The sequence below is a fragment of the Lytechinus variegatus genome, chromosome 15, assembly GCF_018143015.1.
Source record: "Lytechinus variegatus isolate NC3 chromosome 15, Lvar_3.0, whole genome shotgun sequence".
Classification (NCBI taxonomy): Eukaryota; Metazoa; Echinodermata; class Echinoidea; order Temnopleuroida; family Toxopneustidae; genus Lytechinus; species Lytechinus variegatus.
The window spans coordinates 28574657-28595840 of NC_054754.1; the positions used below are offsets into that span (position 1 = coordinate 28574657).

The 21184-nt window shown below is 36.8% G+C and overlaps 1 protein-coding gene across 1 annotated transcript; it reads left to right on the forward strand.

Annotated features, from left to right (window-relative positions):
• The first annotated feature begins 389 nt into the window (after positions 1 to 389).
• On the forward strand, positions 390 to 11663 carry LOC121429132 (major facilitator superfamily domain-containing protein 6-like). Its single transcript, XM_041626051.1, has 5 exons — positions 390 to 582; positions 3497 to 3647; positions 4928 to 5131; positions 7360 to 7595; positions 10156 to 11663. Exons 1-5 carry the CDS (start codon positions 409 to 411, stop codon positions 10708 to 10710), a joined length of 1320 nt encoding a protein of 439 aa, XP_041481985.1. The 5' UTR covers positions 390 to 408; the 3' UTR covers positions 10711 to 11663.
• Positions 11664 to 21184: the final 9521 nt, after the last annotated feature.

Sequence of the window (21184 nt, forward strand, 5' to 3'; positions counted from 1 at the left end):
TTGTAAAGCGAAGGCGTGATATGTTCTTATCATTTTTCCGTTTATTATTCCGCTGTTTGAAAATGAAACATGGTTGTAAATTGTGTCAAAAGTGTGGGTGTGTGATATCGCAGACAATATCGAATGTAAGCTGACGAAAAAAAAACTTTGATATAATTGCCTCGAAACATAATGTAGTAAATCATCATCATCATCATCATAATCTTCATTATCTTCGTCATCAGCTTCAGCCCTCCACTATTTTTTTTCCAAAACCGTGTACAAAAATAAAAAAATGACCATGATTGTGATTTTTTGCATGGTCAGCCCCAAACTTTGAACACCGTTTTATCATTATCGCCATTTAGTGTTGTTTTTGCTATTATCCGAATCATAATTGCCATTTTAATCATTACTATTTGTGTCATTATGATTATATCACTTTACAGCTCTCTGGTTGTTGGTGTGCTATTATCAGGGACTAGTATCCCGGTAGTGAGATGGGGAGTCACCCTCATCATCACCAACTACCGGGTCGCCTTCCTAGCCTTTGCTCTCGTCGCCTCTCTCTCTGCTGTCTGCTCGTGTTTCATGGACTTTAAGGTAAATCTCTGACCAGGGTCCGTAACACAAAGGTTAACGATTGATCGTATCCTTGATTTTCACGATTGATTGCACATTGTAGTCAATGCAATCAATCATAGAAAAATGTTCTACGATCATTGTTAAGCTTTGTGTTACGGGCCCCTGGTATCCGTAACACAAAGATTATCGATTAATCGCTAATTTCAAAGACCGGCTCCGATTGGTTCCTTGTCAGTCAACTGAGCAAAATGCTCATGCAACGATGATCTTGATAGGCTATTTCAGTTAATAGCGATTAATCGCTAACTTATGTGTTTCGGGACCATGGAGTTTTCCGCTCTCAAAGAGGTTCCATGACAATTGCTCCTGCGACAATTGCTCCGCTGTAAATTCCACACACTAATGGAACGATCAACTTCAACCCTGGATTTTACCTAACCTAAACCTAACATAAAACCCCATTGCAAACCTAACCCTATATCTCAGGTGAAATAAAGCCCAGAGCAATTGTCGCCAGAGCAAATGTCGTGTCACCTTCAAGGTACAGTACATGACTGTCAGCTTAAATATTTCCTGGTGGTGGTAGGAGAAGGGGGCATAGAATGTTCAAGGATGCACGCGGATGCGGGGAGGAATAGAAGAAGAACGATGGTGCTTTGGAATTTTCAAAAAATCTGTCCCTTTAAATTTGAACATTTGATGTAATTTTATCGATTGATTTTTATTTTCAATATGCCCTAAAATTGTTTTCATTATTTATTCATTTCTAACTGATTGATATATAAATGTGAAGGAATCTTTCAAGCTTATTATCGACAAAGCATAGCGAATCTGTAATTCGAAGTGATGTTTATTTCCTGGGGACCTAGTATCATTGAACTACATACTTAATTGATCCAGGATTTGACAGGAGAGTGATCCTTGTCAATAAATAAATAAGACTATATTAATTTACTGCATATTAGATTAGATTAGATTAGATCTATCTATTATTTCAAAAATATGACCCCTCCATGGAGTCCTTCATTATCCTAGCTTCCATAGTTTCTTTGTAACTTTTACAGACGAGCTATTCATAGATGAAAAGATATGATCCCTCTAGGCAGTCCAATATTTCTATGTGCTTTTATTTTTTTTTTTAGCTTTCTTTGTTTACCATTATAATGTGTATACCCCTCTTTTCTTCGAAATTAGCCATCATTCAGGAACTTTCGTACAAGTTGAGTGCATGCGAGTGCAAACGACGTGTTATTTTTTACCTCTCCTATTTATATCCAGGCAATTTTTATCTGACTCCATTATAATATCCCTCTTATCATTTTTTCTCGAAAATTGTGTCAATAATAGATACTGGATTTCAACGACGAAGACCTCTTTTATTCACTCTTTTCTATTTTCTTTTTCTTTTTTTTTTCTTACTACGTGTTTCATATTTTGTTTTTGTTTATTGCTTGAGAGATAATAGGGTGTCATCTCCCCCCTCCCTTGCCCCATCCATATGCCGTCGTCCCCTTAACCTTCCAAACTTCCAAGTTCAAATAACCGTTTAAAGGTATTATTTAACTTTGTGAGCAGCCAGGCAAACCCAAATTTTGTAATTAGGCGTCTTGAAAACGCTTAAATAGAATACATAATTGTATGGGATGAAATTAAGATGGTGTTCCGTCACTTTATATTTCACTTTTTGAAGCACTAAATAATGATTTTGGACGCAATATTTTCTGGTCTTAAATTTTGTAACGTATCAAAGACACAGCATCTAGCTCAGATTTTTAAAAGTCACATCAATGTTAGCAAATCACTTTAAAATCAACATTTGCTACCTTCCTTAACCAACTGAAATTTTGCCTGTTCTTCAAGTTTTGTTTATGCACTTTGTTTATGCAAATTAGTTGGTCAAAACATGAGAAATCAGCTTATGGGAACTGGTCTAATCAGATTCAGCATATTTGAATTTTGTGAATATTCCGGTTTCCAACTTTTACCCCAAAATGCTTCTAGAAGTTTATATAGGCCTCTTTTTCCAGAATGGCTCTAGTCTAAAGTATCGAATCAATGGTCTATCATTATACTTTTGATGTTGTATATGTACACATACCTTTCGATATATTGAATGATTTCAAGTTCATTGTTGACCTTTTGGTGTTGGTGTTAGGTCAATTTTTTTCACGATTATAACACCAAACAACATGAAGATGGTCCCGATAAGTCACACAATGGTTGTTGAGATGTCAATAATGTGATCTGGATCAGTCTTACAAACTCTGAGTAAGTTTTGGAGCAAGGGGAAGTAATCAAAATTTCAACACCAACACCAAGGCCAACACCGGACTTGAAATCCCCCATTATTGAATCACGTTTTCATATGATTGATCATAACTGGAAAACGGGAAAGCCTGGAAACGTTCTTTAGTTTATTCAATAATTACTAACAGCTTTTTGGTGTAAAACTGAGGGGTAATATTTGCAATCTTTGAACTTTGCGTGTCACAAGACCCCGCGATACAAAATGTTGCATTTTGGATAGGAATCATAAACAATTTTTATACAAAATAATGTTATTAATGTTGTGGTGATCTTGCTTTGTCCGAGTGTAATTGGTCGACGAATTCAATTTTAAAAATGTAAATGGAATAGTGAAAAATACAAATAATTCAAGAGTTACCAAACAACATTACATTTTTAACATCTGTTTCATAATTTCATGAAATTATTATTTTTCACGAAACACTCCATTGTTTGGAAATGATTTCTGTTTGAAGTGTTTCACGTTGAACATGTTGAAAATGGTAAGGGGCCGATGAATAGAAAATCATCCCTTTTGATCATCCTATCCTTCATTTAATCTAGTCATTATTTGGTCGTCACAATCAACATATTTCTACGTTTTGTGATTACTTTTGGTTATTATTTATTTCATTTCATAACATAGTATACTACTTGTGACTGGGAAACGCAGTGGTCGGAGCTAAGACGCGTACTACTCAGTCCACACTTTGCTTCAGTTTTCTTCGTAGCCTTCTTCACAGGCGTTTGCAACGGTAGCGTCTGGGGTTTTTTGTTGTGGCACTTCCAGAATATTGGTAAGACATGATCGGTTCCAGTGTATTTATCACAAACACGATACATTTTTTTTGTTATTACATTTTGTTATATACATAACTGATCATCTAAAATTAATAGGTAGAATAACTTTCAAAAGATGTCGGTGGAGAAAAAGATGTATTGCAGTACTGTTTTTATCATATTTTCCATTGAAAAAAAAATCAAATTAATGTAATTTTATATAGACTTTGGGATCAGACAAAACCTGGGTCACGTAACATATAGATTAGCGACTGATTGTACGCTTGATTTTTACGATTAATTGTACACTGTAGTCAATGCAATCAATCGTTAAAAAGTGTTATACGATGATTAATAGCTAAATTATTAAACTTGGTGTTACGACCCCTAGAAAGCGTTTTATCAACATATGTAGCCTGATGATTTTTTTTTTGGATCCAACAGACATGAGAGATTTATTTGATTTTGATTGGCTGAGAAGCAAAGGTCTGTGACTGTTTCTATGGTAACCGTCTGACAAAAATAGACTTTTTGGACATCCGACAATTCCAAACGCTCTAATGAAGGTGATAGCGTTGAATATTTTTTTTAAAGACTTACTGGAAACTGTCATTAAGCTGATCTACCGGATATGTGTCAATTTGAGATGACAGGTATCGTTTAAAGAGTATAAAGGACAAGCCTATTATCGTTCATTAGACATATCACTGTGTACTCTGAGAATCAAATATTACTTTTATCATACCCCAGGCAAATATTCTCGCCAAGTAATGATTGAAATTGAGTGAACAAAATAATGATAAGTCAGCTGGCTCGCTGTCTAAGGAAAGGGCTTGAAAAGCAACATCAAATTTCGAAATTCCGTGTCAATAATCTACACACTAAGAAATAAGGTTCAAATTTCAACCCTCTGGGTTGGTAAAATAGCAGTACCCCAAGGGGCGTAATGAGTGCAATTTTGCTCATTCGTGCACCTTTAAAGGTGCAATTAGCTATGTTAAGCACATTATATACGGTGCAGAAATGACCCATGTAATGAGGGTTCAAATTTGAACCCTTTCTAATGTCAAGTATTATACACCTTAAAAGGTTCAATTTTGCACCTTTTTTCGTGGACGAAATATCCTTATATCTTTGTTGAAAACCCTTTTTTTTTCCTTGTCAATTTTTTTCCTCGGGGAAAATGTGCCCCCCTTCTGGAAAATCCAGGATCCGCCCCTGGTGTAGATAATGATAAAAATGGTGGTAATCATGGTAATAGGGTTTCATTTATATTTTATCTGCTTCTTTTGAACAGGTGCCAGTCAGACCTTGATAGGCGTACTTGAGGCGATACAAAGTATTGCAGAGTTGATACTTGGTTACTTTTCACGGCGATTCCTAAATTACTTAGGATACATTACTTCTCTAACGCTGGGTTTGGCAGTCTACGCTATTCGCTTCGTCTGCTATGCTGCCATTTCAAATCCCCTGTGGCTTATACCTGTTGAGATTTTACACGGTGAGATGTCTATTCCTATTCTTTTTTTTTAATTTGAAAAGTATTGAAGTGATAGGCTATTGTTATCACATCGAACCGGTTTTGCTCGATAGTGCACCTCATAAAAGTACATGCCCATGGAGAGGGTGTTTTAAGGAAACGGAAGACTAAATTCTATCCGTGCCCCCCCCTAGCTCTTTCTCTTCACATTGGAGAAAAAAAGACAACTGGTGTCTTTATAATGCGTGGTGTAACCGTGCATATCATGTGTATAAGTGAATATGGTATAATAATGATAATTATACTTGCTTATATAGCACTTAATACTTACTTTGTCAGAAGTCTCTAAGCGCTCTACAGTATATGCAGCATAACGTCGGCCTTATGCCAAAAGGGCCTTAACCCGATTTTAGGGGTTCTGAATATTTTATAATAAATTTAACACATTTCATGTAAAACTTAATAACTTAACACGTTTATCGAAATTGGCTTCTAAAGCAAAAAAACGACCACAAACTTTTGATTATAAGAGAGGCCAAAACCTTTATAAACGCCATTATCTCGGAATGGCCAAAAAGCAGTTAAGGCCCTTTTGGCATAAGGCCGACGATAATTACCCTGGCATGCCTGGCTTTAGCAGTTCAGCTGTTACGCGCGCTGCGTTTCAAGGAATAAATTCCTGCCAGGTACCCATTTACCTCACCTGGGTTGAGTGCAGCACATTGTGGATCAATGTCTTGCTGAAGGAAATTACGCCATGAACCATGGTATTCGGGTATGAAATTCGAAGTGAAAGTAGTGCCACTTTCGTCTTTTAAAGCAAGTATCCGGCTCTAAAGGCTCTATGCTTCTTTTTGCAGCAACATTCCCGCATTCCACGTCTATGGTGAAATGAAAGGATTGTTGATGAAAAGCCGCATGCAGTTTTTGTCCTGCCATAAGAACGCTACTCTGACTTTCACTAGGTTCCTACAAGTCGTTCCTGCTAGCATATATTTGTCGTTGGAGGTTGCCAGTTACAAAATATTCTTACTGAAATAAACAACACTGTAAACTTTCAATCGTGGGCCACTCCATGGCATCTTTATTTAGCAGTTTGACAAGTCGCACATAGTGTCCTATGATATGCTCAGTTTGAGTATTGATAGATCATGCGGTGTACATCAAGGTCACTGATAGGCCCTCATTTACTTTTTCTCATTTTTTCATTGAAAAGAATCATCATTACCATGGCATCTGTTTATCAATTTGGCAAGTCGTATATAGTGCCCCGTGGCATGCGGAAATATAATATGCTCAGTTTGAGTAGGCTTGCTGATAAATTATGTGGTGTACCACAAGGTCATGTATACACCCTCATTTTTTTTTACCTGATTCTTTTTATTGAAATTACTATTATTATTCATTATTGCCATACCTGCAATATCTATCCTGATAATACAAAATAAAAACAAACGAGGAAAATAACAAGTTGTCATATGAAACTACTGAAACCAAATGACGCAAGATTTGAATACTCTTATATGCAACGTATCTATGTGATTATATAACATAGGGAATTCCGAATTTTACACCATGCATGCTACATCACGTGATCTCAAATATTGATATTTAGGTGCCAAATTAGATAACGTGAGACTTCTGTAGAGTCCGATTCTTGTCTGCTATCAAAATATTACTGTCGATGTGAGCTTTTGCACTTAACGTTGCGACCCTATGCTTGGAGTATGAACATATGAACATTGGTGATCATGAGGTGTATAATCATGGACCTACTACAGTAATAGGCCCATGACATAATGTGTTATACTTATTGCGAACTTAGGTGACGCAGTTACTAACGCGTTACCGCGATTGCAGTTCCCAAGACTTTACCAGATTTGCTAGACCAAGTATGGCACTGCAATCAACTTCAGAACTGCATGAACGGGGAGTAGATTAGTATTTCCATCTTAATTTAATTTCTATTGAAATATAGTATACATAATTTAAAACCTACAATATGTTGCCCAAATTGTCGAAGTGTTTTTCACAACATTAATTTGTTTGCAACGGATACAAATATTTATGTTTATCTATGGTATACAATTTGTTTTTGTTTGATGGAAGTGAAATAAATAAATTTGAATTTGAAAAGATAGGCCTACTCATATACTGTATACAATATACATATACATACACATTCTTCTGAATGCAATTGGGAGATCTGTATCATGGTTATGATCTTTGATTTTCTTCCCTTTGATCAGGTATTTCATTCTTACTGACGTGGACCACCTTGGTGTCGTACCTGGGGACGGCCGTCCCTGCCGAGTGCATGACCACGGTACAGGGGATCCTCGGCGCGCTCTATTTCGGCCTTGGCGTCGGAGCAGGGTCCCTTGTCAGTGGCATCATCATCGACTACTTCAACGCCGTCAAAGCATTCTATGGATTCGCCGTGGCTAGTCTGGCGGTGATGTTTCTCTTCATGGTTTCTCAACAGGTATGCATGTAACAACAGTCAATGATGAAGGTTTATGGCCAATCTTGCCATGCATAGTGTTCATAAAGCTGTGTGTGGGCGTCGTGGTCTAGCTAGTGGTTAAGACTCTCGCTTTTAAATATGAGGGACGTAGGTGGGTTCGATTCCCAACCATGGCGTGTTTTCCTTCAGCAAGAAATGTACCCACATTGTGCTGCACTAGACCCAGGTGAGGTGAGTGGGTACCCGGTAGGGAGGTATTCGGATCTGGAGCGTCTGATTTAGATAGCCGTGCTAAAGCCGGGGCAATAATAACACTATCATGTTAAGCAGATAGGGCCCGTTCTGAGAACAGTTTTCGAACTGAAGTTGCTACCCTGTGTATAACATGACATTATTATTGTCATTATCATGTTTATTTGTTTCTTGAGGTTTATAATAATGATAATATCAATAATAACAATTATATTCATAATCATAATATTTATGATCAATAATTATTCTTATAGCTGAATTCATGAATTCATCCGAGGTAAAACGTGTTTTATGAATGTCCGGAATAGGGCGTTCATTACTGCAATGAATAAACAAATAACAGTAAAAATTAGGACGTTTGAAAATTTACGAAAGCGAAAGCTATTTGCTTTATTTGAAACCACTGCCCCTTTTGCAAGATAAGAGCATGGCTATGGATGTTTCGATATGGAAAATCGATGACTGCGTTTAAAATGACTGCAACTGGTTCAGTACAAGAAACAAAATTATATTGTTTGATCAAATTCCTCTGATGCACTGTAAAAACGTTGGTGTTGATTTAACACCAGCCCGGAATATATATACATGTATGTCCACACCGGAGAAGTGTTAAACAACACCAGTTTCGTTTTGGTCTAACACCAGATAGGTGTTTATACAACAGTAACAACACCAATCAGTATTAAGACAGCATCGGTTTGATTCCAAACTGGTGTTGCTTCAATACTTCTCTGCTTCAATATGTAGACTCCGGGCTGGTGTTAAATCAACACCGCAGTTTTTGCAGTGTGCCGATCAGGAACAGATTGACTCCGGTCATCTTGTCAATCTCAATCGACCAGGCTAAATCATCACAATATTGGGTTTGATCGAATTGATCATTTCCGACGGTGGAATCCTGGCATTAAATCACTTGGACATGTTGAACTAGATTTGGCACGATTCCGTCATTTCTTGATTATTTAACATTGTAAGAAAAAAAAATCTAGGGCAAATAACGGAGTGTTAAAAATAAAAATACTGACGTGATTGAAGATTTTAACAAAGGGAAAATAAGGCGAAAATGAAATTATGAATGATTGGGTGTGTTCTGGGGCTCGAAACACAAAGCTTATCAATGATCGTAGAACACTGTGAAATGACCTCATTAAGAAAATGCCGTATTGTGAAAATAATATGAAAATATGCAGTACTGGGTCTGATATCTAACAGGAAACTAAAAACAAGGGTATTCGGAATATGTATTCTAACGTTCGTGTCTCTTACCTCATGGCTGAATGGCGTAGTCCTTCGATAATTAGGCCTAGGACAAATAAATCTGACATGATTTTTACAATGTCCACCATCTTTATCAAGTGAAGTCTCCCACCATAGGACTGGGTCCCGTAACACAAAGGTTAGCGACTGATCGTAAGCTTGATTTTCATGATTAATTCTATACTGTATTTATACGTATCAGATCGTATCAGATCAGTTGTGGCGATCGTACTGATTTTAGATATTCTTGAATGGTAAAAAAAGAAAAAATCGCAATCATTTACGAAAAGCCAATCGCGACGATCATACAAAGGATCGCAGGACAGTGGGAACGAGACATTAATGAAATCAGTCGAAGAAAAACGTTCTATGACGATGGTTAAGCTTTGTGTTAAGGGCCACTGGGGGTGTTTCACAAAGAGTTAAGTAGGACTTATAAGGCGACCGCACGATTGATCTGCGAATCATTTTTTGAATAAAATGTAGTAGAATTTGATGCTATTATTGAGACTTGGAATAATTATTGTGTAATGTTCGAAATCATCGTACGAATACCTATGATCTAATCTGTGACTATGCTATCATCCTTCTTTGAATAAAAGCAAATTTAATCTCTAGTCGTAATGACGCCATAGCAGTCGTACGAATGGCTACGATTTGAAACTAATTTGTCCTTTACTCCAAGAAAGGCTTGCAATCTTTCAAAATGGTTATATTAGTATTCTTTCAATTAATTTTAACCTCAAATAAAATAATATGTTCCATTCACATTGTCAGATTATCAGCAAAATGCGATTTGTTCCAAAATCGGATCGCGAACAATCGTAAGATGTGCGGTGGCCTTTAGCTCTTAAATACCGAGTAGCTTACGGTATTAAAAAGCTTGACCGCATTGGTCAGATCGTAACATGAGGACGGACACTGATGTGTATCTATCAATAAGATGGTGCGTTGCATATCATGATGTACGCGTCGGCATTTAAGTGCCACCTAAGTCGTAATTAAATCTGTGTGAAACACCCCCTCTTGGCTACGTTTCCACTAAAGCTTTTCTTTTCTTCTGTTTCAGCTCTTTCCGCGTGGGAGCAAATTCGATGATAAATCAGAGTATGATGACAATGGCAATGACGAAGAAAAGCAGAAACTCGACCACGTGTACGATGACGAAGCTGAAGAGGTCATAACTCCTGCCCCGCCGTATCCTGTTTCCATCAAGAATTTTTTACAACCAAAAAGAACGAAGAATGAACAACATTTGCTTAGTCCCGGAGCTGGAACCGGTCCGATCCCAGAAATGATGCCGCACGGTCGATTCCTTCACCGGAAAAATTTCGCTGATGCCCATAAAGAAGTACATCAAATACAGCAACGTCCGCTGAGTTACTGTGGAACAGCGACCAGCGACAGCGAAATGAGAGTCGAAGTGCAACAGCGGGCATTACCTGTACACGTGACCATTTCACTGCAGCAGCTGAAACAGCTGAAATGTTTACCACCAAAAGAAAAGACGTTACCTAACAATAAAATTCCAAAAGAAGAAACTCGGATAAATGCCACGTGTCAGCACGAGACAATAGAAAACAATTGGTTGATGCCTCGCCAAAGAACTTACACGATAAACTGAAAATAACCCAATTTCATTCTCTGAGCCAATGACATCGAATTGTTTAAATTTGATTATTTATTTATGCATGTAGGAAATTATGTAATTGAAAGTTTTCAATGCTAAGTTCACCCCGACAAAAAGTTGATCTGAATGACAAAAAAAAATCAAACCAGCATAACATTGAAACCTCCTTAATAGAACTATGGTGCTTCATTTATTGCAATAAAATGAGTATGTGATGTTGAATCAATATCACAATTTCTTTTTCTATTTTATGACGTCACATCAAAAAGACCTATGTCGTTTTTTTTTATCCTGTAAAGTAAAACCCGGTTCAAATCATCCGTCTGGGCTACATATTATTGCAAGATCATTAAGAATCAATCAAGATGTTCTTTATTAACAAATCTAAAAAATTAAAAAGAAAACGTTTTCAATCATTGTTATGCTTTTTGGTAATTGTTTTACCTATTCATCACCTTCCTTGCTGTATTTGGGGTGGTCTTGGCCATTTATGCCATCCACACAGTACTTGAATGTATATATATGTACGTATATGATATAGAGTTTCAATGAATCTTTCGAGACAAGCTGCATAGAAAAAAATCTGGTCTTTCACTAAATAAATTAAAAACTCAAATGTTAAGAGCGTGTATAGAAGTCTACTGCTTGTACGCCTGTTACGGTCTTAAACTGTTAACTCCCGCTATAGTGTAACTCGCTCCCTAGCTTATTGAAAATGTGTCCAGTGTGTGCGCGCACTGCCTCTAGGTTGTTTGGTACCATTTGTTTGTACACCAACGCACCGGATGCACACATAGGATCCACTGCATACAATGTACACGATCGCCTATGACTTGCTCTAAATGAAAAATATGCTGCAGTTTCTTACCAGGTTATTATATGTCTTAAATCTCTTTTATTTTGTGATGAGAAAGATGTGTTTTTCTAGAACGGACTACAACCCCCCCCCACCCCAAAGGAAAAAAAACATACAGAGTGTTTGTGCATGAATATTTTGTACTGAAGTGATTTTCTCGCATAAACTCCCCATTCACAGCACACATACATTATATTTGCAATAGAACACTTTTACGCGAACTTACCCGGCGAGTTACACTATAAGCACGATTCGCTTATAAGATCGTAACATACGCCCTATACTGTATAACAGCCATGGTTGCTCATGATTGGTCAATTTGCATTTCATCTGAGTATCTATGGGATGACAGAAATGGTTTAATTAAAGATTAATACATGTAGAAAACAGATACAATGTTTATGTATGCATTCGGCAAATAAATGACTGAAACGAAAGCGTAAAAAAAATGAGTTTATGACAAACTTTCAAGAACACCGATATTCGCCATCCGATTTCCGAAATTCAAAGGACATTTTTTTAAACGGAAAATCACGTTAAGTGATTATCAAACATGACGCGATCGTTCGGAGCAAGCCCACTATGTTTGTGTGACTGTCATACCCATGGATTTCATTTCATTTATAGGTTTAATTAAAAAATACAATTTTATAGATGCTGCAGTCTCGGTTCTGGGGTCCGTTGCAGAAAGAGTTGCGTTTAAACGCAAGTCAAAAAATCAATCGCAAGTCCCAAATGCTCGCTGTTGATTGGTTGAAAATCAAATTGCGCATGCTTTTTAGAGTTGCGATTGAATACAACTCTTTCTGCGACGGGACCCTGGTCACATTCTCTTTCTGCTTTTGTATGGGGGGGGGGGGGTTCTTGGTGCTAGAAATATATGTGAAATTTACTTATCGTAATTTTTATGGAAGACATTATAGACAGCTGGAGAATGGCTTGTGGAAAATCTATCTTTTACAAAAATTATATTTTAGTAATTTTGATTGTTGAATAATATTGAGGATTTCTTCCTAGCGTACATTGTTAGAAAATGTATCCTTAAAATAAAAGAAGTTCCTGCAGCAGAGTCTCGAGAACACCTGTAATGTTACTAGATTGCATAATCTTACAGGAAATTGTATTTGGTGTATGGAATCTGACAAATTTCCTTAAATGAAAAACCCTTTTCCCCTGTTTTAACAGACCTGTTCTGTTAAATTGCAGAAAATTCCTGTTTTATGAATTCACAGAATGATTCTGTTGTTTTCTTCAAAATCTTCTCATATTTCCTGTAAAATCACGTTTTTTTAAACAGTGTATACCACGATGATATCATTTTCAACTGTAAGTCATGCATGGGTATATTAATTTTACAACTTGAAAAAAAACTATACATTTCTTATTGTTTCTCCAATTGTGCTAAAACCTTCACCTATCAATTTCTTTGTATTTTCTTTCATCGATTAAAGCCATTCCACTTTGATTGGAACCCCTGAAAAATTCATTTTTCCACTCAAGCTTTCCACGGCTCATTATACGTATGCTAACAAAGGCCTCAAGTAGACATGGTGCTCCAGTTTTCATTATGATATATTTTGATTTTTGATATTTTTCATTGACTCGGTATTGACACTATAACCTATAACCACCATCACAGGAAGCTCTTTACCAGAAAAATTGGGCCAAAATGGCGTTTCTTGAGAGTCTACTTTTACCGAACTACAATACAGGACTATCGATGACGTTTCGGCAGAAAGATACAAAGTGATATTATATTTGGGATATTTATTTATTTATTCATTCAGCTGTATATATATCTTATTTTCTGAGTACAAGGAGTAGACGATTTCAGATATTTGTAAAAAAATGTTTCTGTGACAAAATGGTCGATGATTATTGTATAGAATGATTTGATGAAACTCATATTTTCTCTATTCTTGTGCTTTATGTTAGATTCAAAGTAGGGCATTCTCAAACGCTTTCTAAAAACGTCGATAATCTTTTGTCAAAAGCCCTCCATAACAAAGCAGCCTTTGTCAAAAAATTTGTGAATCAAAACAGCAGTGCACAGCAAAAACTGTGGTGTTAACCGGTGTACATAGAGGACCACACCAGTTATTTTACACCGGTGTTAAATTGGTGGTGTTAGTTTTACACCTATAGGTGTCATTACAACACCTTTTGTTGTTATATTTGCACTCTTTGGTGTTATGTTTAATCTCTAGGGTGTAATTTTAATACCTCAGGGTGTGGTCCTCTATTAACACCAATTGGCGTCAGTTTTAACACCGCAGTTTTTACAGTGTGTCATTCTGGACTGTGGACAAACGACATATTTGCAATTATTTGGCCGGTCTGAATGTTAAGACGATGTGCTGTACTGGTCCACCAACTTTCGACAATGACCTCTATACTGATCTGTCCATTGTGATTCGCCGCAGGAAACGTCTGCGAAGTAGATTCTAAAATACGCCAGTGATGGAGCACTGTAAAAACTGTGATGTTAAAACTGACACCAGTTGGTGTTGAGGACCACACCCTGAGGTGTTAAAATAACACCCTAGAGATTGAGCATAACACCAAAGAGTGTAAATGTAACAAACATAGGTGTTGTAATAACACCTATAGGTGTAAAACTAACACCACCAATTTAACACCGGTGTAAAATAACTGGTGTGGTCCTCTATGTACACCGGTTAACACCACAGTTTTTGCCGTGAGGGAGCCGTAGGTTACGAGATAAGGGGCGTGGTCTCTTTTTTATGTACAGTAACCGTTAATAGTGTGAGGAAAAGAAAGTGGCTAGAAGGATAGGAGAGATAAAAAGAAAAGGGAGGAGGGACGGAGGGAAATGGACAATAGAAAGAGGAGGTAGGAGCTAGAAGGAGTTACGGTATATGTGTTTGAGAGGGAGTGAGGTTGTGCGAGAGCGCACACGGTTTGTGAGGGTGAGGGTTATGGGCGTGTCTATTTAAAAAAAATTGAGTATTTTGGGCGAAGGTGTATTCTCCCGTCTTCCCGACTCGTATCAATCGAATGTGCTCGGATAAACACATGTTGGAGCGGTCGTGGAGCGGAGAGAAAAAAGTCATCACCGCTCGCTACCGTTCACCATTTTCGATTTCGATTGTTTTTTTTGTTTTCGATTTTTCCCCCAATTTTGTGAGCGAAATTCGACCCTCTCTCCCCACCGCTCCACGACCGTTCCAACAACGCTCGGGCGGTGTGTGACCAGGCCTTTAGTTACCCAAATTGCAGCTCATTGTAGCTGATCAATGCGACCGGAACGGCGTAACGAAAAATATGAGAAGCTTTGGAGCGGATTTCTTTCTTCTTTTTTTCTCGATAAGAAGAAAATGCTATGCTTTGGAGCGACTTTCTTTGTTCTTTTTCTCAATAAGACAAAAATGCTACGCATTGGAACGGACATTTGAGTGTGAAAATGGGGGTCCCCTCCGCGGCACATACCCACTATGCATTATATACTGAGTGCCCCCCCCCCCCATGAACACATGCACTTTCAATGGGATTCGTCCAATGAGTGAAGCGGAAAGAAAATGAAAAACAGACGAAAACTAAAAATCATTAATCATGTTAAAACGACATAATTTTCCTACGAGACAATAAATGTGATAATGTCTAAGTTATTATGACTATATTGCAAATCAAGCTTAAATTTGCTTAAAATCAATAAGAATTGCAGTTAACAAAGCATAAACATGGTCAATGATGTAAACATGTCTACAGAAAATGTAAAGAAAGGTAAGATAAAAACAGACAAAACTTTGTCTGTTTTGTCTTTGTCAGGAGTATGCATCATCATGTAATCAAATCTATATGTAGAACACCTTTTTTATTTTTTTTATTTGTATGTTCTCATCGTCCTGGTGTATTGAACAAAAAACAACATGATATAGTTTAGAATTCAACATAAAAAATTGACAACATTATATAAGTATAGCAATAAAGAATTTTAGATACATGTTGAATAGTAAGCAAACATAATGCCTAAATTGACTTTTCAATCATCTTTTTGCAATTTTTCCAAAAAATACTTTTTTTGTTATTTGCTCGCCATGTTATTTCTTCTAAGAATATTTCAAATATTTCTTTGAAAATGATTTTCTTTTTTGTTGAAAAATTGTGTAAAAAACTAAATTAATTAATACATTAAAGAAATATATAATGTTGTGTCCATTACCACCGTGTCTACCAATCACAATGTCTTTATAACTTTATACATCAACATTTTTAATATTCAGGTTTATGGTAACACAAAATTTACTGAATTTTAACCAAAAGAGTCTAGAATAATGTCAATCATAAAATAAGCGATAGTAGTTGTCAATAGTTTTACATTTAAAACAAAGTGGAGATTCTGCCAATTTAAATTGAAACAAATATTCATTTGGCATCAAAAATTTATACAAAAATTTAAAGTTGAGTTCAGCTTAACGAAATTCTTCAATAAAAGTAATATTTTTTCCAGATATTGTTCCAAATCAAATTTTCTTTGAAATAAAGTGACCAAGATTGTTCATCATTTTGGGTTATAATTTTTTTATTCACAAGAAAATTGTATAATCTTTTAGAAAGTTTAACAGATGTTTACTTTGTTTTATATGTAAAGCAGGATCATGGTCCTTCAATTTAAAGTAGCTAATAATTGAATAATATCAGCAATGTTTATCTTCAATATAATATATATATATTTGTTTTATATCCTACTTTTAATAATTTATAACCAAAATATATGCGCTGAGCTCGCAAAGTCCGGTTACTTGCGTTGAATTACCCACTTTTCTCCGAGCCACCGCGCTCAGCGGAACGCAGATTAGTGCCTGCGCCTACGCATCACTGGACTTGCCCGGTAGAGAGAGAGAGAGAGCTGTACAACAGTATTCTATGCTTGATTGTACCTATAAAGATTCGATGCCTGTAGCATCATGTCAGTGATGGAGTGGTTGGGAAGGTTAAAATGGCGATCACTGACATGATGCTACAGGGCATCGAATCTTTAGGTACCCGTCCTGACTCAGTCCGTACTAGCAGAGAGAAATTCTGGATGAGACGACTTCGCACCATCCAACCTCATGGCCTGAACATCCAATAGGGGAACGACTGATTAATCCTTCTTATCCACTTTCCATTTGTGTACACATATAATTTTTCCCTCAGCTTTTTTAGATTAGTTACATTATAGTTTCTGCCTCTACTTTCCTCCCATATCTCATACCAGCTCAGCTGCAATTTTTCCTCCCTTATTCAGGCGATATAATAATTATTATATATTCATTTTTTTTCTCTCCACTCACCTCTTAGATTTACCACTTAATTATTTTGCATATTTTCAAGCTCAGCTCCAATTTTTCCTCCCTTATTCAGGCGATATAATAATAATTTTTTTTTCTCTCAACTCACCTCTTAGATTTACCACTCAATTATTTTGCTTATTTTCATGTTTACTATGTTTTTTTTTTCTTAATACACCCCCTCTCTCATACAGCATCGGCTTCTTTATTTGCTTTTACCTTTTAGGCAATTTGCTTCCCTTCCGTATGTACAGGGTTTTTTTTCTATTATATAGTCTTCTGTTTTTTTCCCTCACACCCAGCGGATTACAATATCAGTTACACCATTTGTATATATATTATTTTTTCATTTTGGATATATTCATATACTTTTATACTTACAAATTTATTTTTACACTTACTTTCTTCTCTTAGTTTGTTTAATGCTCTATCATACATACTTATGTCTTTTGCACATTATCAGTTGTTCCCTTCTCTTTCCCCTTTTCCCCACTCTTATGCACCAGTTTATTATGCCTTTCTTTGTTACCTGTTTGACCCACCTCTCACTAATTCTCTTGTCATTCATATCTTCCTCATACCCTCTATCACTGTTTTGTTCCAGATCCTGTTTGATGTTGCCTGCCTCATTATCTTAATCCCTCTTGGCTTGAGGTCTTTCTTTGGCCTCACACTTACTTCCCTTTGTGTCTGCCTACTCCTTTTCTTTCATCCCCTTCATTAACCTGATTGGTCATCTCTTCTCACTAATGCCCCTTTTGTCTCCTTGTTTCTAGTATTGCTGTTGGATGTCTGTGGTCTATATTATGGTTGTTCCACTTTATATGTTTGTCATTTTGCCTCCGACGAAGATTCTGCTAGGTAAGGATCAAAAGCTTAGGCCCCTTTTGATCTGAAAAAATGACAGTTTAATGGACGTTTTTGATAAAGAACAAGATATATATCCAAGAAAAGATGATTACAAATCAGGGAAGAATTCTTTTAAGGATTAGAACTGAACACGGGACATTTACATTCACCTATTTAATCATGAAAAGTATGGGTTTTTGCTACAAAAATGATGCGAGCGCGAAGCGCGAGCTGAATATTTTTATATTCCAATCTGAAAAGCGGACATTTTGAGCACGATTTTAAATAAAGAACGAGTTTTGTATCTTATTCTTGCTTGCTGAACATTACAATCTTGTTTTTTAATGCATATCCGGAATTATTGGGGTGGGGGGGGGGGCGAAATGATATGTTTGCCCCCCAATATTTTCATTGGTGGGGCGATCGCCCCCCTGCCCCCAGGATCGACGCCTCTGGTGTGAAATCAGTCGTAACTTACGGACAGCTTTAAACGACCCTGAGTGCAACCCCTCTAAAAGCCAATCTTCCTTGTAAATTGATGGGAGGCAGTGAGGGAATATAGTAGGAGTGGGTGTGGGAGGGGTGCGGGTGAGGGTGCGTGGGGTGGGGTGTGAGTGTGGTTGCATGTGCACGTAAGCGGTTATGGGGTGTGTGAGAGAGAAAGAGAGAGAGAGAGAGAGAGAGAGAGAGAGAAAGAGACAGACACGTTTTCACATCAAGCCTCCTGTAGAATTTCGGAACCACAAATGCCCATTTAGAGACAGAGAAAGTCGGATCATTTCATAATTATGTTTAAGCCTTGATACAGATTCAATTTCAATATTTTAAAAAACAACAATATTTTTCATACAATAAAATACAGAGAATACATGTGCATGCGTGCGGGTATGGGATGTGTGTTAGAGAGAGTGGGGGGGGAGGGGTTGGGGAGAGCCGGATCCTTTCATAATTACGTTTAAGCTTTGTTAAAGGTTCAACAATCCAATTCATGAAATTCTTGGTGAACAAAATTGGAAAACAACAAATATTTCATACAATGAAATACAAAGTATAAACGGGGATATGACAACATTAATTTGCTAAGCGCATATCGATGAGTCACGCACGCACAAAACTGTTTCACTGCAATCACCGGAATAAAACAGAATTTTCATATGTCAAAACTTTGTTACTCCTTGTCATATTTCTTATGAAATCGTCACTGTTTTTGTCTGATTTTCATTTATATGTTCAAATTATCTTTTACAGCCTGGAGTACTCCTTTTAAGGTGTCCTTGCAGTCTAAATTCTAGATACATATTACTTACATATGTGAATGATTTTTGAAAGAATATTTTTTTATTGACATCAACAGGAATCAACTCAGATTCAGTTTGCAGGGGGACTTTAAAAACACATTTTCAGGAAATTCCGCGGTTAAAGTGCTCCCGCGGATGGATATTTTCTAATAACAAGTGGAATGCCTCTGGTCGTCTCACCTGCATCACGCAGTTCAATATAGCAGCAGTGCTGACTTTGAAAACTACTCTAACTCGTACAAGATGTTCAGTGATACATGGTTACTCTTATGTCCACTTTTTATGAACTAGACCAATAAACTTACAGGGATATGATGGTTATTCAACAAAAAAAAAACCAACATGGCCAAAGTTCATTGACCTTACATGACCTTTAACCTTGATCATGTGACCTGAAACTCGCACAGGATGTTCAGTGAAACTTGATTACTCTTATGTCCAAGTTTCATGAATCAGATCCATAAACTTTCAAAGTTATGATGGTAATTCAACAGATACACCCAATTCGGCCGAAGTTCATTGACCTTTGACCTTGGTCATGTGACCTGAAATGCGGACAGGATGTTCAGTGATACTTGATTACTCTAATGTCCAAGTTTAACGAACTAGATAAAAAAACTTTCAAAGTTATGATGGCAATTCAACAGATACCCCCAATTCGGCCAAAGTTCATTGACCCTAAATGACCTTTGACCTTGGTCATGTGACATGAAACTCTAATAGGATGTTCAGTAATACTTGATTAACCTTATGGCCAAGTTTCATATACAAGGTTCATACACTTTCTAAGTTATGATGTCATTTCAAAAACTTAACCTCAGGTTAAGATTTGATGTTGACGCCGCCGCCGTCGGAAAAGCGGCGCCCATAGTCTCACTCTGCTATGCAGGTGAGACAAAAACTGATATGATAAAAAAAAAAAACTAGGGCTACTTAAGGAACTTTGGAATTTGAAAAGTACTCATTTAGTTGCTTTTGAGTTACTTGTTATCTTGAGATTTTGCTTCATGGATATCGTGCTAAACATTGCTCCAGCAAAAAGCCCATACCAGTAGCTAATACAATATTTGCAAAACTGAAACATTTGAAATAAATCTAATTAATATTTGTTCCTTAACTTTTGTCTTTGGCGTACCCCCAAAATTAATACTTTTCTGTGAACACGATCCGTTAGGCATAATCCCCTGCTTCATTTGCTAATAACAGAACAATATTTGATTTTTCTACCAGATTTATTTGTTTTGGTTGCATCAGGAATTCATCAAACGAGTACACGTTTTCACATATTTTCATTTGCATTAAAGGAAAAAAAGAAGAAGCATTAATTCGGCCTCAGGTCTATAAATTGAAGCAAGATTGACTAGTTAATCTCCGCAATAATGAGTTTCTTCTTAGCTAATGATACTACAACGATTACATAATGGTATTTATAATGTGTTTCCCCCTCCATTAATACGACGACGATTGAATGATTGCTATTTAACACGGTGAATTACCCCCCCAAACCTGCTTGAATAAATCAGATAGCTGTTAAAAAAATTTCCCCTCTATAAAACGACCCATCTATAACTGGTTTGATTTTGATTAATCTTTTTTATATCGTTCATATAGTGGGTCGCAGGCCCAGGCCACAGAAAAATTAGACTCTCCCTTACTTCAGTATCAATAATCTTTCTCTGTTGGGGCCATGCAAATCGGGGCCACAGATACGTACTTATATCGGCGTTTTTTTTTCTTCAAACGAAAGTAAGGCTGGAATTTCAAACCCTGAGAGTACCTGCTCCCTCCCCGATATTCAGTTGAACAAAAGTTTTAAAAAAGTATCTTTTCGCAAAGAGCACTGTCCTCCTAAACTGTCAGAGACGCTTGAGGTCACTTTAATAACACTTCAATTTATATCGGTAATTAAAACGCCCTCGCAAACTTTCACTTTTAAAATATAACCATACAATGCAAATGTAACATTCATATATGAAGGTAAAAAACATCACACCAGCTTTAGCGGGCTATGGTCTAAGATCAACTTTGAATATTGAGAGAAGGATCCAACACGTGTCGTTCTTCCACGTGAGACAAGGGACTGACCAACACTGTGTTGTTTCTCATTGACTGTGTTTTAAATGGCTAGTCTTAAAATTTACCTTTTGGGATGGCCATTTGTAATACAGAGG

Coding starts and splice junctions, on each gene's coding strand:
- LOC121429132 (XM_041626051.1), top strand. CDS start 409: ATGATTATATCACTTTACAGCTCTCTGGTTGTTGGTGTGCTATTATCA. Junction 583..3,496: donor CGTGTTTCATGGACTTTAAG/GTAAATCTCTGA, acceptor TTCATAACATAG/TATACTACTTGTGACTGGGA. Junction 5,132..7,359: donor ACCTGTTGAGATTTTACACG/GTGAGATGTCTA, acceptor CCCTTTGATCAG/GTATTTCATTCTTACTGACG.